The sequence below is a fragment of the Enhydra lutris genome, unplaced genomic scaffold (genome assembly GCF_002288905.1).
Source record: "Enhydra lutris kenyoni isolate GAN:26980312 unplaced genomic scaffold, ASM228890v2 scaffoldscaffold2, whole genome shotgun sequence".
Taxonomy (NCBI): Eukaryota; Metazoa; Chordata; class Mammalia; order Carnivora; family Mustelidae; genus Enhydra; species Enhydra lutris.
This window is the reverse complement of record NW_019154086.1, coordinates 20,650,592-20,664,098: the sequence shown is the minus strand read 5'-3', so window position 1 is coordinate 20,664,098 and position 13,507 is coordinate 20,650,592. Positions and strand designations below refer to the sequence as shown.

General features: G+C 45.8%; 1 protein-coding gene across 1 annotated transcript in view; it reads right to left on the bottom strand.

Moving 5' to 3' along the window:
* Positions 1-13,507, bottom strand: part of LOC111149861 (leucine rich repeat containing 31) — a 60,997-nt gene that overhangs the window by 7,074 nt on the left and 40,416 nt on the right. The window contains exons 3-8 of the mRNA XM_022507169.1: positions 12,529-12,672; positions 10,684-10,851; positions 7,687-7,854; positions 7,286-7,453; positions 6,335-6,502; positions 3,485-3,652 (exon numbers count right to left, since the gene is read on the bottom strand). Of these exons, the coding sequence (XP_022362877.1) occupies positions 3,485-3,652; positions 6,335-6,502; positions 7,286-7,453; positions 7,687-7,854; positions 10,684-10,851; positions 12,529-12,672 (984 nt within the window). The remainder of the gene's footprint in view (positions 1-3,484; positions 3,653-6,334; positions 6,503-7,285; positions 7,454-7,686; positions 7,855-10,683; positions 10,852-12,528; positions 12,673-13,507) is intronic.

Sequence of the window (13,507 nt, the reverse complement as noted above, 5' to 3'; positions counted from 1 at the left end):
GGGGCAGCATAGTAACATAACTGAGATAAGAAAGTTACAGGAACTGTTGTCTTCTGCCCGAAATTCATGACCACAACTTATGCTGTCTATTTTTATTTGGGAGAAATGTTGGAAATTTAGAAAAGTAAGACTTGATTAAGTGGAATTCACTATCAACTGGGATTTTTCTCCTTTAGTTCCCATCTAGGAAGGAGAAAGCAGCAGAGGATTTCAACAGCTAGTTGAGATTTCCAGAGCACATTCTTGTTTTACATATTCTTGTGTTCAGTCGCAGCAGAAGTTCAGAAATGGGGCTAAGCCTCCTCCGGACTCTGAAGCACCCAAATGTGTTTGTGTCGACCTTCCTGCAGTTTCAGAGACGAGGAAGAGAACTAGTGGATTTGGGAGAGATTTTAAAATGAGGTTGAAAAGGTTCTGCTTAATTCTCAGCTGCCCCTAATGTTGAAATTAACCCAAACAACTATTCCTAAGATATAGTTAATTATACTTTAATTCCACTCTTCTTTCTAAAGAATAACAGGCATCCAAGGGGCAAGTATATGTCCTTTTATGATATCTAATAAGAAAATCCCTCCCACCTGCACGGTACAGAGACCTATCAATAAGAAATGGAACTTTTTCTTCTAAAAGTGTTGTGGAGAATTATATGTTTACTTGACTTCTTTTTTTTGGAAGCCAGGGGGAGAGAACATGAGAATGTAAGGAGGGGAGGGGCAGAGGGCAAGGGAGAGAGAGAATCTTAAGCAGGCTCCACGCCGGCATGGAGCCTGACACAGGGCTTGATCTCATGACCCTGAGATCATGACCTAAGCCAAAAACATACAGAGGCTCCTCATTTAGGTAAGAGATGGTATCTTAACAGGGAGCCTTTATGCTGAAATCTGAAGTCAGAGCTCCCCAGGAAAGAGAAGGAGGCCAATGGGGGTGGGGGACATTCCATCCAGAGAACAGGAAGGCCTGGAGACAAGGGAGAGTTCAATGACAGGAAGGAACCGAAAGAAACCAGCTGAGATTGGTTCAGGGAGCAAGGGGGAGACTGGCCAGTGGCCCGAGGTACTAGGGCCAGATCACCTGGGACTCTTAGACCCCGTGAAGGATGTGGATTTTAACCGAGGTACTGTGGGCTGCCATTGTGTCTTTTTAAATTGGGTAGTGGTAAGATCTAATTTACTTTGTAAATGAAATTTATAGTTTCTCTCCCCATAATAATATTAACAACTAACATTCACTGAGCATTTACAATATGCCAGGCACCTTTCCAAGGACTTTACATGTATCAACATATTTTTCTTAAAAATATTTCTATTTATTTATTTAACAGAGTGAGAGAGAGAGAGCACAAGGAGGGGGAATAGCAGGCAGAGCAGGCAGAGGGAGAAGCAGGCTCCCTGCTGGGTTAGGGGCCTGATGCGGGACTCGATCCTAGGACCCTAGGATCATGACCTGAGCCAAAGGCAGCCACTTAACTGACGGAGCCATCCAGGTGTCCCAACACATTTAATTCTTACAACCCCATGAAGTATGTACTATTATTCCATTTTACATTTTACAGACAAGGAGACTGAAACACAGAGATGTTAACTATCTCAGGTCACAAGAGCTAGAGCCAGAATTTGTCTTTAGGCAGCCTAATCCCAGGTGATTTGAAGCCAGAAAATGTACCACATATCCCCCCACAAAATAATTGCAATCAATTTTCAGGAGTTCACAGCCCCCTCCCCCAGGCACAACTCTAGACTGACTCTCTGACCCAGGTTAAGAACTCCAGATCTGCTATTTTGCCCATCCAGACATGGGGACAAGGAGATGAGCGATGCTGGGAGGGGTGGGCACAGTTCACAGCAAGAACCAAATCTATGTGGGCCGAACAAAGTACTGGGCTGAAAGGCCGCAAGCGTGACCTAAACATAGAGGTCTTAGAATTTGGGGTGAATTACATGCATTCATTTCTGTTAACAGACATTAATAAATAGCTTATTTTCTTACTAGAATATGTTTATTTCATTAATTGTAACTTCTGTCTAGTCCATGGTACAATTCATTTTTCTAGAAATGTCAACAGACATAGAACCCTTGGGGGCCAGAGAGAAGGACTCTGTTTTCCTCCTTGTCCAGAAAGCACCGCAGTGTAAGCTCTCTAGTCTGTGTGTATGCGCAGAGCAAGAGTTAACCTGCCAGGCCTGAGGCTGCCACACCCTAAAGACTTCCTGGCAAGGCTGGCCGGTGTGTGGGCACTTGTAGTTGGATGTGTTCCACTCCTTCCTCACCTAATAAGAGTGGCTCGCTGCGCCTCCCCTGTGTGTCTGCAAATTCTATGACTTATGCTGAACACCAGCTTTCCTTCTGTGCTCTGGAATTCCGATATGTGCCAGTAGAGGGAGCCTGCATGGTCACCCCCCAGTAAAAGCCCCGGATGGAAGGTTTGTGTGAGCTTCCCTGGAAGGCATCACTTCACATGTGTTGTCAGAAGCCAGTGGGCGAAGGAAGCGTGTCCTGTGTGACTCCACAGATGGAGGGCTCTTGGAAGTTTGTACTTGGTTTCCTCTTTGTGCCACATGCCTCTCCCTTTGCCAATTTTGCCCTGTATCCTTCTGTTGTAATAAATCCCAACAGTGAATCCAACTCTAGGCTGAGACCTGTGAGTCCTCCTAGTGAATCACTGAACCTAAAGGTGGCGTTGGGGACCCCCATCCAGCAATGTGTGCCCAAAGTGCTCTGCCTGGGTGGCAGATTCTGCAGAATGATGCCAAGCGACTTTGCCTCAAAGTATCTCCCTCTAGGGGTGCCTGGGTGGCTCAGTCGTTAAGTGTCTACCTTCAGTTTGGGTCATGAACCCAGGGTCCTGGGATCGAGCCTCACATCGGGATCCCTGCTCTGTGGGAAGCCAGCTTCTCCCTCTCCCACTCCCCCTGCTTGTGTTCCCGCTTTCTCACTGTCTCTCTCTGTGTCAAATAAATAAATAAAATCTTAAAAAAGTATCTCCCTCTATCCTGCAGACAATGTTCTTGCCCCCGAAGAGGCAGACATTCCAGATTCCGTAGACCCTTGATCTAGGCTGAACAGTATTTATGACCTTTAAGCAGGCCCAGATTCCTAGAGAGGGCAACGAATTCTGTTGGAAAGTGAGTGCTGGGCCATCAATTAGACTCACACACCAGGAATTGCCTCACTTTCCCCATCAGACTCCCAGCAATCCAGTTTATATTGGCACCTTGGTGAAATCCCAAGTTACCATGGATATGGACCTCCAGAGTTGGCTACGTACACTTTAGATTTTGAAAATGTTAAATTTGCGAATCAGCCAGAATCATTCATCTGGCCTTCAGAAAGCTACTTTTAAGAGAACACATTTCCTGAAAAGAAGACAAATTATTAATTCACAGCCTTGCCTCTGGCAGAGGCTTGCCATGAGAGTCCTATGTAGGGAATATGTGTTCTCATGTGTTACTGCACATACTTGCAGGGATCTGGGGAATTCTCTTACCCAGGGCAGTAAACGTCTCACTCTCCAGAGCACAGCTGTTGATGAGTAAGGACTTCAGTGCTGGTAAAAATCGGAGCCGGCTGAGGAGGTTTTCGGAAGAGCTGCCCATCTTCTTGTTGGCAGATAAATCCAACTCTTGAAGACTGGAGAGTAAAGGGATTACCTGGGCTGTGGAAATGTCAGCAGTGACATGTTTTAGGCACCATCTCACAAAGAGTCTGCTGGATATTTGGGTCCCACAGTCCCACAGTCTCCCTCGCTTACGCACACGCACACCAGCCACACTCCCCAGTGTGCAGGGCTCTCGCCAGGCTAGACGTTAGGAGCAAAGACCTTGGAGACAGAACTGTCCTGCCTCTGCGGCTAAAGAACTGTGTGATTTTAGGAAAGTTACTTAACTTCTCTGAGCCTCAATTACCGCCATAGTAATAACGACAACAGAACTTCACAGGGTCACTGGGAAGATAAGATGACTCGGTACATGTCAGTATGCTGGGATCTCTGTGGGGCTGCCTCACCTCCACAGAGCCTTCCAGGGCCCCCTAAGCCACAGAAGCCCTTGGTCACTGTTATGTCACCCTATTCATTTTTGCTTATGTGTTTTTCTGTCCCCCCTCAGTGAAGATGAGCTTGTCTGTAGGGCCCGCTTCCTCCCCAGAGTGTGTGGAAGAATCTAGAACACTGGAGGCACAGACATTTGTGGAAGAAGGGAAGGAGGATAGGAAGGAAAGGCAGGCAGGCAGGTGGGATCCCAACAGATGTCACAGTATCTTCCTCTTCACCGTGTGGGTGGTTGATTCCTGTCCCTACCAGATAGAGGCTCCCGGACTATGAATTTCCCTTAGCCCATGGCACAGTGCCTCATACAACTAGACGATTTGAATCAAAAGTTGTTGGCTAAATGACCTGTAATTCCATTTCTTTGGAGTATCTAGAATTATCAGATAAAAGAATGGTGAGTTATTTAACCTCCGAAGATATAAATGTATCTTCATGAATGTATTTTCATTTCCATCTCTTTCAAATTAGACAGTAGGAGAACAATGCAATTTGCTACAGTTCTTCTATAATCATTAGCTTTCCAGGGCTGTTCACCTGTGCTGGTGGTGGCAAGTTTGGTAAAAGAAGCGGTAACAACTGAGGCCCCTCTAGCCCTGGAACCTTCTTCTGAGTAAGATGACCAGAGGTGATATTCATTTCTTTTGGCTGTAACAAGGAAAATTCATTCTTTGGAATCTGGCTGTTGATAATTAAGGGGTATCTCCTCCAGGTATGATGCTCAGAAGGAAAGGGGATGGTGATACCCCATATGCCCCACCTGGAGCTCAGAAACAGATTTGTTTTGTTCCTTTAAAATCTTTATAAAAGGGGCACCTGGGTGGCTCAGTGGGTTAGAGCCTCTGCCTTCGGCTCAGGTCATGATCTCAGGGTCCTGGGATCGAGCCCCGCATCGGGCTCTCTGCTCAGCGGGGAGACTGCTTCCTCTCTCTCTCTGCCTGCCTCTCTGCCTACTTGTGATCTTTCTCTGTCAAATAAATAAAATCTTTAAAAAAAAATCTTTATGAAAGCCTTGAACTTTTCTCCATTTTCAAATTGAGGCATGAGCCCCAAATGTAATTTAGCAAGCCTAAAATATAGATGTTAGACCTAAGAACCTGTTTCAGTCTTTTCCTTCCCAAATTGTACTAAAGAAAGCTAAAAAATTCTTTTTATTCTTGTTTTTTAAAAATGCTTTTTTAAAAAGATTTATTTGTTTATTTGAGAGAGTGAGAGAGAATGAGAGGGGGAAGGTCAGAGGGAGAAGCAGAGCCCCCGCTGAGGAGGGAGCCCAATACAGGACTCGATCCCAGGACTCCAGGACCGTGACCTGAGCTGAAGGCAGTCGCTCAACCAACTGAGCCACCCAGGTGCCCTTATTCTTGTTTTTAATTGATTCATTCATTCAATCATATTCAACAAGAATTTCCTGGTGCCAACTCTGTGCCAGCCCTCTGTACCTAATGAAGGAGAGACACAGAAGGGGCTCCCAACACAGGAGGGGCCATGATCTGGAGAAAGAGCAAAGACAAAGGCCCCAGGACAGGAGGTCAGCACAGAAAAGTGGCTGGGGTAGAATTGAGGAGGGGAAGGCTAGGCAACAAAGTCAGAATGACAGAGGAGGAAAAGGGAGACCACTTGGACTCACAGTAGTCTGGGCACAAGATGACAGTGGCCTGAACCAGCCCGGTCAAGGTCTAGATGGTAGACCTTGGTGATGAGATCCTGGAGGTGTTTTGGAAGTTTACTGTGGCCACAGATGGAATAAACCCCTTAATGGCAAGGCTGCACTTGGCACTGTTTGTTATGGGAAACTGCATTTATACATTACGTGTTATAATTACAGGATTATGTCTACAGTGGAAAGTCAGTGTAGGCACCTAAAGTTATAATGTATACCCGTGATGCACCACCCTAAATTCTTGTGTAATTTCATTGTATCCAAGGGGCTTAACTTCACTTGTTATTCAGAAAGCCGCAGTGCCCTTTTTTGGGCCTTCTCTCTACATCCCTGTTTGAAACAAACTTTGTAACTAACAGAGTCATTTCTAAACAGTAACATATATTCAAAATTTTCTCCACCAAGTGCCACATCCATCATTTACAAATATGTATAGGAGGAATTTAGATTCACTCATATTTACTGAGCACATAATATATGGCAAATAAAATATTGGGGCATTCAAAGAACTTTTATGATTTGATGCTTTTGGTAAGTTTAAGTAAGTTTAAGGGGACACCTCAAATTTGCCAAGTTCCAAACATATACTGAGGTTCCAAAAGTCCTTCCTTGACTCTATTGTTCACACTTACTCAGCGATGCCACGTCATTGGCCGTGAGCGAGCACTGGTGAAGATCCAAAACTTCTAGATGCTCCAACGTGGCCAGCGGAGCTGATGAGTCTTCAAAACCTCCCCCCAGTTCTCTGTTGCAGGAAAGGTCTAATTTCTTCAGTCCACCCAAGTACCTAAAAGCAGCATCTAAAAGAGAAAATCAAAAGTCCCATTCTGACAAGCTAGAAGGTGGAAGGCAGGTGTAGGGCAGGCAAGGGGGCAGGTGTGTAGAAGGGAGATGGTGAAAATACACTGTGTTGAGAAAAGACAAGATGAGGGAAGAACTTTAGACTTCCTACCATCTGGCCCTCTCTGGACTTGACAGTGGCTTCAAACACCCCGCACCCCCCCCCAACCAACACCCCGTGATCTGCGTTGACTGCCAATGGCTTCAGTGGAACCCTGCAATGGCTCGTTCTTGTCCTCCTCCACTGGCGCATTGGCATTTCACAGAATTCTAGACTTACTCAAACTGCCAGTGAAAAGGATATTATAGGCTCTGTAAGTCGAAGGGGAACACAAAATTTCATGTCATGTTCTCCCTACAGATGCCAGTGAAGCTTTCTTTTTATCAGTACCAATTCCTTCCTACTACCGAGCATAAAATAATGTTGACATTTTCAAAAGTAAGAGAAAAATGGAGAGCTTTCTTAGCACATAACTTTTCTTTTGCCCAGTGTATATCACAAACCCAGAATATCCTGGCCTTTTCAGAGTCAGTCATTTTAAGAGGTTATCTTTAGACTCATGAAAGTATATGCTTATTGTAAAAGAGTTAGAAAAGAATAAAAGAAGATATAAATTACCTATAATCTCCTGCCCCAACATAACCACTGTGTATATTTAGTTGATTTTCCTAACAGCTTAAAAAAATTAAATATAAACTAAAATTACACATGTACAGAAAAATCCCAATCATTGCTAACTCACCCAGCAGTTTGACACTCTCTTGTGATAGCCCACATGAGTGTAAGTTCAGTACTTTCAGATTTGAGGTACTTCTTAATCCCTGAGCAATACTGTTCAGACTGGCACCGATATTTCTGTTAAGGGAAAGGTCAAGGACTTCGAGATTTTGCATCATGGGTAGCAACTGACCTAGAGGGAAGTGAATCCAAATGAGAAGAGCAACTCAATAAAAACGCAGGGTGTGACTGTTGGGGCAGGAGCGGGAGGGCAGCCTCATGTGATCCCGGGGGTACAGTGAGCCCCTCTTCCAATTCAGGGAGAGATAAAGCACAGCCAACTTTGACCCTTTGACCCTCAGGCTGCCTGCTCGTGGGCATCTTCACATTTATTTTCTGGGAAGGACCCTTCCAAATTCCACTTACCCACAAATGCCCCATCTTCAGATGTGAGGTCACAATCCACAAGCTCAAGCGTTTGTATCTTGCTCCCTTCTTGGAACTTCTGGAGGGTCAGAGGCAAGTTCCCCCCCACTTCACTGTTCCAGGACAAGTTCAGCTCCTGCAGGTCAGTTATGCCCCTGAGTGCTTCTCCTGTTACAAAACAGCCCAAAGATTGGGTCGATTGCTAATCTGCAAAACAGGCAGTCTGCCTCAAAATCAGCACAAGTGTTATTTATGGAATGATAATGGCTGAGCCAGGGACTGGTCAGGTGCCAAAGAACAGAGTAGACCCAGTTCTTGCCTGGTCCCAGCAGGCTGAGCCCCTGTATTTAGAGGCTCAGCAATTCTAGTCCCTCCAAGGTTCAGAAGCCGTGACTCTGTACAAAAATCATTATCCAGGGGCACCTGGGTGGCTCAGTGGTTAAAACCTCTGCCTTCGGCTCAGGTCATGATCCCAGGGTCCTGGGATTGAGCCTCACATTGGGCTCTCTGCTCAGCAGGGAGCCTGCCTCCTCCTCCTCTCTCTCTCTGCCTGCCTCTCTGCCTACTTGTGATCTGTCTGTCAAATAAATAAAAAATCTTTAAAAAAAAATCATTATCCAGAAAACCCCACCTGTCAGTAGGGTGGTTTCGTGGAGTTGGTTTTGTGGTAGTAAATACGTGTACTAATCCAACTGCTTTCTTTCATCCACCTTGTCTGGGGTCAGCATCACTGGGAAGCTGGACCAGAGGATGAGGAGAGGCCAAGCAGGGCACCTGCCACCGCGGGGGCAAAGCTCACTTAGACATCAAGAATAAACAACTGAGCTGAGCCCTAGAGAGAACCAGTAATAAAACACAAGATGCTAGCAGCTCGTAACAGCCATGCAGGCCTGGAGAGTGGAGGAGGGTGCAGTGAGAAAAGGGTGGAAAGCATCAAAGGGCTGGAATGGAGGCCGGAGGAGAGCAGGGAAGTGACCAGGGAAAGCAGCCTTAGGAATGACTTCCACTGTCCTGGGTAGAACAGGGCAGAGAGGCACACACATGGAAAATGCACTTCCTCGATGTGCAGAGTCAATCTCAACACTGAATGATTAAGAGTAATGGAAAGTCCCCTGTGTCTAGAAGCCTCTCCTCCACGGTCCACTACTGGCCTTGGACTTCTGCCGCTGGCCATTCTTTGTGTGGACTGAGGTTTTGGGAGTCCAGGAGCCTCATGTTAAAATGCATGTTCTCTCAGCCCAGGTGCCATTTTGTGTGCCATTGCCAGTCAGCTGGGGTGGCTTTCTATACCCGGAAACCCTCCTCAGCATCAGGGACAGAGAGTGCACGACTGATCAGCCATGTCTGCTGTGCACATGGTACGGGGGAGCCATCATCAACCATCCTACATTCAGCAATTGTAACAGGTATAATAACATTGGCGTGCCCCCTGATTTATGGTCTCTTTTCATTAAACCGTTTATTCTCCCTGTACCCCATCTGCCATCAATACTAAGGAAGGTCCCTTCTGAGGGGAGAAGATGCAGAAGCCCTTCCAGAGAGGAGAAGGAGTCTGGGAGAGGGAATGGGTTATAAAACATCAGGGCAACAAGGATGTAGGCTCTCTCCTGAACCAGGTAAGTTTGGAATGAGTTCCAGGGCAGAAATTCCCATTTCCCCATTTCTTAAGATTGGAAGACCATGAACAAAATTTAGATGAATCACAGAAAATAGAGAAACTACATTTTCTTTTCACCCCTGAGTAGCAATGAGTTAAATTTGCAGTCTGCTACATAATAATCAGCTGCTAACCAGTGGGGCTCAACTCATGACATCAAACCACTGAAAGTTAATTTCGAATGAGGGAGTACTGAAAGGAGGACCTCTCCATTACTGAGCCTGTACTATGCACCAGGCACATAGTAAGTGCTTCACAGAAATTATTTAATCCTCACAATAGTTTTTTGAGGTAGATATCCAACCCATTTCAGAGATAAGAAAGCTGAGGCTTGGGGCGCCTGGGTGGCTCAGTGCATTAAAGCCTCTGCCTTTGGCTCAGGTCATGATCCCGGGGTCCTGGGATCGAGCCCCGCATCAGGCTTCTCTGCTCAGCAGGGAGCCTGCTTCCTCCTCCTCTCTCTCTGTCTGCCTCTCTGCCTACTTGTGATCTCTGTCTGTCAAATAAACAAATAAAATCTTTAAAAAAAAAAAAGAAAGAAAGAAAGCTGAGGCTTAGGAAGTTTAAATAATTGTCCATGGTCACAAGACTAGATGGGGGGCTAGAATGTGAACTAACACTTGGTCACTTATGTGGTGTTTCTCCTCAGCTACAGGAAGGGTGGGCCAGGGGACGTCAACTGACCCTGATTTTCTACAAAGGGATTAGAGAGAGGACATTTGACATGAACTGTGTTGTTTTTACAGAGATCTTTGCAGAGATGTAAATGATCAAAATATGTCACTGAAATAAGAAACTTCAGACCAAAAGAATATTTAAAAATCTGAATGGCATCTGAAACCAGCAAGGATTATATAAAGAGTTGGGTTAATAGCATGACAAATTTTATCCTACATTCTGTGTTCAGTATATAAATTAACTTAATTGAGGTCCTAGTTCTATTTAAACCATTGCTTTTAGTTTAAAAATCTTGTTTTGATCCATTTTTTAAGATGGGAATGGAAAAATAGAAGAGATTATTTTGGGATCGGAAAATAATCATTATCTACCCCAACTCCTCAATTTTACAGACAATTAGCAGACTGAGAGTAAGCAAATTTGACAAACTATCTCCATTTAAATTCCATGAGAGCAGGTGTCTTTCTGGCCAGCCTTGTTCCCTACTCTGTCCTGGGGCTTACTACAGTGCTAGTAGGTACAGGCTGCATAGCTTTTTAGAAGTTTTGCATGGCGTTCCATCATCCAGGCGCTCTCATTCACAAGCACCTGGGGGGCAGGGGTGACCCAGGGAGTTTGCCCTTGACACTTCAGAGCCGCTTCCAGTGAAACATTGACCATACCCAGGGCTTGCACATCATCCATGGTAAGTCTGCAACTTCCCAGCCTCAGGATTTTTAACTTGCTGAGGAGATGCAGGTGCTGTGTGACTGAATGGAGGTTTCCGCCTACAGAATCATTCCAGGAAATATCCAGTTTTTCCAAGTCTGGGAGAAGAGGCAGCAAAGCAACTGGAAATGAACAAGAGGATATACAGATTTGCATACGTAACTGCCCGAAGGAGCGGTGGCCATACTGGCTTTCAGCAAAGCAGGGGTCCCTCAGCCATGCAATTGGGAGGAATGACTTTTGTATTTCCTATTTCCTAGGATATTTCCTATTTCTGCCAAATAAGTGCACTCCAAAAATGTAGTGGTATCTTCATAAGATTTCATAGGAGCTCCTTTATTGTAGCAGAAATGGTAATTCTACTGTTACTACCACTGCCACTGTGATATGTATACTAGTCCTTTATTTTGCAAAAACAATTCCTCACCCCTTCATCCTATCGGATCCTCAGGCTGAAAGCTGGAGGACTGCTCTGTTGGCCAGGATTGCCGAGATTGGGGGTACATGTTACCCCTTCTTTTAGATCATGATTGCCTGGGTATCACCACCTTAGAAAGCTCCCATTGTTTTTAAATAGACCAACATGTGGAGGTTTCGACAGGCACAAAGCCTGACCAGAACCTTCTCTGAGTATCTGCCATTGCCCATTAGCAGTGACCTTACTGTCTGTGATAAAGATTCGCTAAGGCCGTCTTTATGTCCTGAAGCAACGAGACTCAAGAGTAGAAATGCCAACCTGGAGTGGGCAAAGAATCTTCGAGTATTTGCTTTTAAATACCTATCTTGAAGGTTCAGGGCAGCAGTCAGAAGTAGCAAGCCGAGCTCTTACAGTTTTAGGCACAGCAGCGTCCACAATATTCTGAGGCCAGGCTTAGGATTGAAATTTGTTTTTGCTTTTTGTTTTTCTACTAGCCTTCAATTTCAACTTGTTTACCAAAATCCTAACTTTATCGAGCAGAGAAGTCTACTGAACACACGAAGAAGGAAAAAAAATGAAAAACAAGATTGCTGGGGCCCGCTCTCCGAGACTCCAGGTTAGTGGTCTGGGTTGAAGTCAAGTGAACACAAACTCTGCGAGTGATTCTGACACATGGGCGTCTGGAAACACAGACATGGGTAGGTTCTCGCTGAAGAGAATGTCCAAAATGTAATGGCATGGATTTCTGCTAAAATGGTCAAGGACCCCTCACTCACAATCCAGTTCTTTTGATACCTCTGTGCTGGGAGACACAACTAGTTTGAGGGAAGGCTGGACTTAAGGTCTCTGAGAAAAAGGGAAAAGAAAGGTGGTCATAGTTGTGTGGGGAGGGGCACCTTCTCAACCAGACAGCTGCTTCCGTGTGGCAGGTGCTGCTTACGCTGCTAAGCATGTAGGTTGAGAGCAATGACTGCTGGCGGTTCCTCTCTCGCCCCACAGATAACTGAGCACAACACCCCTTTAGGTGCCCAGCAGGGCTCAGGCTTCACGGACGGGCTGCACGAGTTTATATCTCATGCTGTAGGCAAGACAAATGTTTTTCAGGGAGTAAGGAGCCATCAGTAGGGGAGGTGAAATGCTCAGGGAGAACTAACAGACAAAGGAAACTTCCTCCTACGCTCGGCTCAAATCTTTGAAGCTTGAGGAAGGATCAATTAACTTGTTTTTTATAAAAAAAAAAATAGTGGTGCAGCTGCTATTCCCTAGTTGTCTGGGGCCACCCTGAGACCCGGGGTTGCCAGGTGAGTAATGAGAGTGTTTTGCCCGCCCATGACAACCCGAGGGCTCCCGTGGCCCTCCCTGTGCGCCGGATGCTACAGACCCGCTTCCCTCAAGTCGGCCGCCGTCAGCCTGCAGTTGTTCAGATCTAGACACTTGTCCACGGCCGTTCTGCCCAGCTTCTGCAGGAACTGCTCCTTTTCCTCCATGCTGGGTCCCCATTCCGTTTCTGAAGTGAGAGGCTGAGCTACATGGTGAGAATAAAGAAGAACGTGCCGTGAGTGAGACTGTGGTAAAGAGGCACAGTGATGGCAATAAGACAAGTCAACCAACTAACAACAGTCCTGAGCAAACCTCCGCCCAGAAGGGGAGCGCTTAGTGGAGACAGAACTTCACCACTGTCCTGCCTCCAGGTGCTGGACACGGATCACTGCAGTGACCCTCTTCCGGCAAGGAAACTGAGGACTCAGGGGCTTTTCCTTCATGGCCTGACAGGGGCTTGTCAGCATGTAGACACGGTTGTCTTCCTGGACGAAGCGGCAAACTTGTCAGCACAGCCTTTAAGCTAAATGCTGCTGAGGGACACGCAGCCGGGTGCACGCCAGGTGGGGAATACAGGTATTTGACCAAACAGGTGAGGAAAGGGAAGCATTGCAGTCACCTGCCCTCACAGGCCTGGAGCTTCATTGGCTATGGGAGCCAATGAAACGCGGCTCCTAGACCATTCAATTGACAGATCCAGAGGGCAGAGTGGCTGGGAGAGCTTTTCTCCACCCCTGCCAGAGAATACACCCAGAAAGCCTCATTTGTCCTTCTTGCTGTGAGAGACAACTTATGTGGCCCCTTTATTAAGTTCCTCTGTACTAATGCTGGGCTAATGCGAACATTAAGCTAAGAAAAGCTTTAGTTTCATTGAACACCTATTGTGTCCCAGTATGTGTCAGCATTTAAGATACATATAGAACACATCATACTTTTGTAAGGAAAAACAAATATGCAGGTACTGACAGTGACTTTAAGGAGGTTTTGTAGATGAAAATGTAAATTTTATTTTTTTTTAAAAGATTTTATTTATTTATTTG